We start from the raw sequence: 2,636 nt of genomic DNA on the forward strand, positions 1-2,636 counted from the left end.
TTCCCTTTTCCTAACTTTCTATATCCTCACTTCTTGTTGTGGTATACTACTCATTCCGTCTTCCGTATTTTAAAAGTTTTGATCCTATTGAGTTATCGCCTTGATGGCTATATTTAGGAACTATACAAGCTGAATGACAACATTCACAAGGAGAAAAATTAAAGTGCATTGTAGGAAGGAATTCAACTTGCTCCTGTGATAGAGAGAGAACAGGGAATATTGAGTCAAGTAAGTCTCAACTGACTTCTGGAGAGTGCGGATTGTGGAGGTGGGCAATTCCACTCACGGCGAATTTCTCAAGTCAGGATTTACACAAGTATGCCTAGACAAGGCTCATGCAAGAATGAAATAGTATTGGTAAAATAATCAGTCCATTGCGAATGTCAAAAATCTTATCGAGTAATCGCGAATTGTTTATAATTGTTTCGTAGGACCAAATGACGAGAGCTGAAAGAGTTGGAAATTTGTGGGAGATCGCGAGTAGGCTTACGATGAGATTGGCTCTAGTTTGTTTGATGACATAGTAAGGGTTGAATTCGTGATTGATATTGGTGAAAGTTGATTGCGTGTGAGTTGAGAACAAGTACACATTTTTAAGTTAAAATGTGAAGCTGAGGCATAGAGGAGTCGATTAATTTAAAAGGATTATCAACTCCAATTATTAAAAGGGCTTCCAAATTTAAACAAAACTATGAACTAAGAAGTAGAATCGGGAGAGTTACCAAGTAGCCAACGATGGTGTTGAAGTAAGATCGAGTAATAGGTATGGAGATGCTTGGGCTGCTAACTTGTGATGTAACCATGGTACACAGACAATTTGACAAAGGTGACATTGTAGTTGGATTTTAGATTGGACTATAGTAAATTGATCATCGAAAGACTTTCTGTTGTTATCTTCTTCTTCCTCTGACATTGTCAGTATTTCACACTGAGAACGCTTAATCGAATGGACTCCGTTCTTACTACTCTCTTCATCTAGCTTTCCATGTTTTGTCGACTTTAATAGTGTTATTGTACATAATGTAACCAAGAATGATTCGGTCTTCGTCTCAAATTCTTATTGCTACTCGCTCTCTCTCGCCACCTGAGTAATTTACAGCTAAAAGCTAAATCCGTGTCATGTCTCTTCCTCGCAGTTTCGGGTTGTTAAGTTTGACACCTACAATTCTGGTTTATTGTAAGTATGGATATATGCGATGTCTCACTTCCTATATGCAATTAAAATTTCAGGTATCAGTTTCAGTTTACCTCCTCCTTTTTGTGACCCATCGTCACCTTGGGCCCTCTTACGTGAACAAACTATTGCCTTATTTCTCCTGATTCGCTTATCTCTAAGAGTCTTGATTATTCGTCCAACGCCAACTAAAAACTTCACTAAGCTCTGCAAGATTTGACAGTAATTCCCTACTCGAAACGATTTAGTTTGGTTCTAAGTCCTATACTAGGTTTGATATTTCACTACTAGGTCTTTCTTCCTTATCTTAGGCTATGAGTAATCATGGTATCCTAGAATGATATATTGCTCCTTAAATTCAATCATTGCAATTACCATAACATAGTGATTGTGATTGATCCACCTCATGAGTTTCCACCACGTGGATTCGGACAGTCCTTAACTAGATGCCCAGGTGATCTGCACCGATAACACAGACCCTGCTTGTTTTTGTGCTGCCTATTGAGTCGGTAGTTATCAGCCCTCTTGAATTCTTGACTCCTTGGTGCCAAATTCTGATGGTGATCTCTTCGGCGAGACTCCCGGTTATCATTCTTTGCCACAGCTGCGTTCCTCACACATTCTTCAGCTATCCGGCTCTTGTTCACAAGTTCAGAAAATACCCTGATCTCCATCGATGCAACAAAGCTCAGAATATCACTCCGAATGCCCCCCTCGTACTTAATGCACTTCCATTCCGCAAAATCCTCAGGCGCACCTTGGCAAATGTGAGAAAATCGACATAGTTTCTCGAATTTGTTAGTATACTCTGCAACAATCATTTGGTCTTATTTTAATTGAAGTAGATCAAGTTCTTTAGCGTTTCTGAATGAGTTTGGAAAATATTTTTTGTAAAATTCTGTACGAAACAAGTCCCAAGAAATTACAATTCCGTCAGGCTGTAGAATACGCCTCGTGCCCTGCCACCAATGTTGAGCCTCCCCTTGTAGCTGATAGGTTCCAAACTCAACACACTATTCCTCAGGAACCTGCTGAGCCTGTAATGCTCTCTCTATGGTTTGAATCCAGTTGTCTGCATCGGTAGGGTTTGAGGTTCCTCTAAAGGTCAGAGGATGAACCTTCAGGAAGGAGGAAAGCGTCATAGGACCATCATCACCGTTGTTGCAATTATTTCCATTGTTTATTTGGTTTCCCAAAGTTTCGGCCGTCGCTTGCATCGCCGCAGCCATGTTCCCCAGGGCAGCCATAAAGTCTACAGGGTTAGGATTATTCCCTGTCACTCACTTCAAGCATAACATTTCCTATTCTGCCTCTACCTCGCCCGCGTCCGCGTCCGCGAGTTGACATCTGGTCCCTATACACACAAAACAAGTGATATCAAGTTGATCAATTTCAATATCGCAAGTCTAGTGCTTTAAGTCCCAAATGCATACTCATGAACGTTTATGCCACATATATCAGT

General features: G+C 40.6%; 1 protein-coding gene across 1 annotated transcript; it reads right to left on the bottom strand.

Moving 5' to 3' along the window:
- Positions 1 to 1,578: 1,578 nt before the first annotated feature.
- Positions 1,579 to 1,995, bottom strand: LOC148575997 (uncharacterized). The gene has a single exon (XM_088502643.1). It carries the CDS (start codon positions 1,993 to 1,995, stop codon positions 1,579 to 1,581), a length of 417 nt encoding a protein of 138 aa, XP_088358769.1.
- Positions 1,996 to 2,636: the final 641 nt, after the last annotated feature.

This window comes from Arachis ipaensis, chromosome B1 (assembly GCF_059453495.1).
Source record: "Arachis ipaensis isolate K30076 ecotype BB chromosome B1, ASM5945349v1, whole genome shotgun sequence".
NCBI classification, from domain to species: domain Eukaryota; kingdom Viridiplantae; phylum Streptophyta; class Magnoliopsida; order Fabales; family Fabaceae; genus Arachis; species Arachis ipaensis.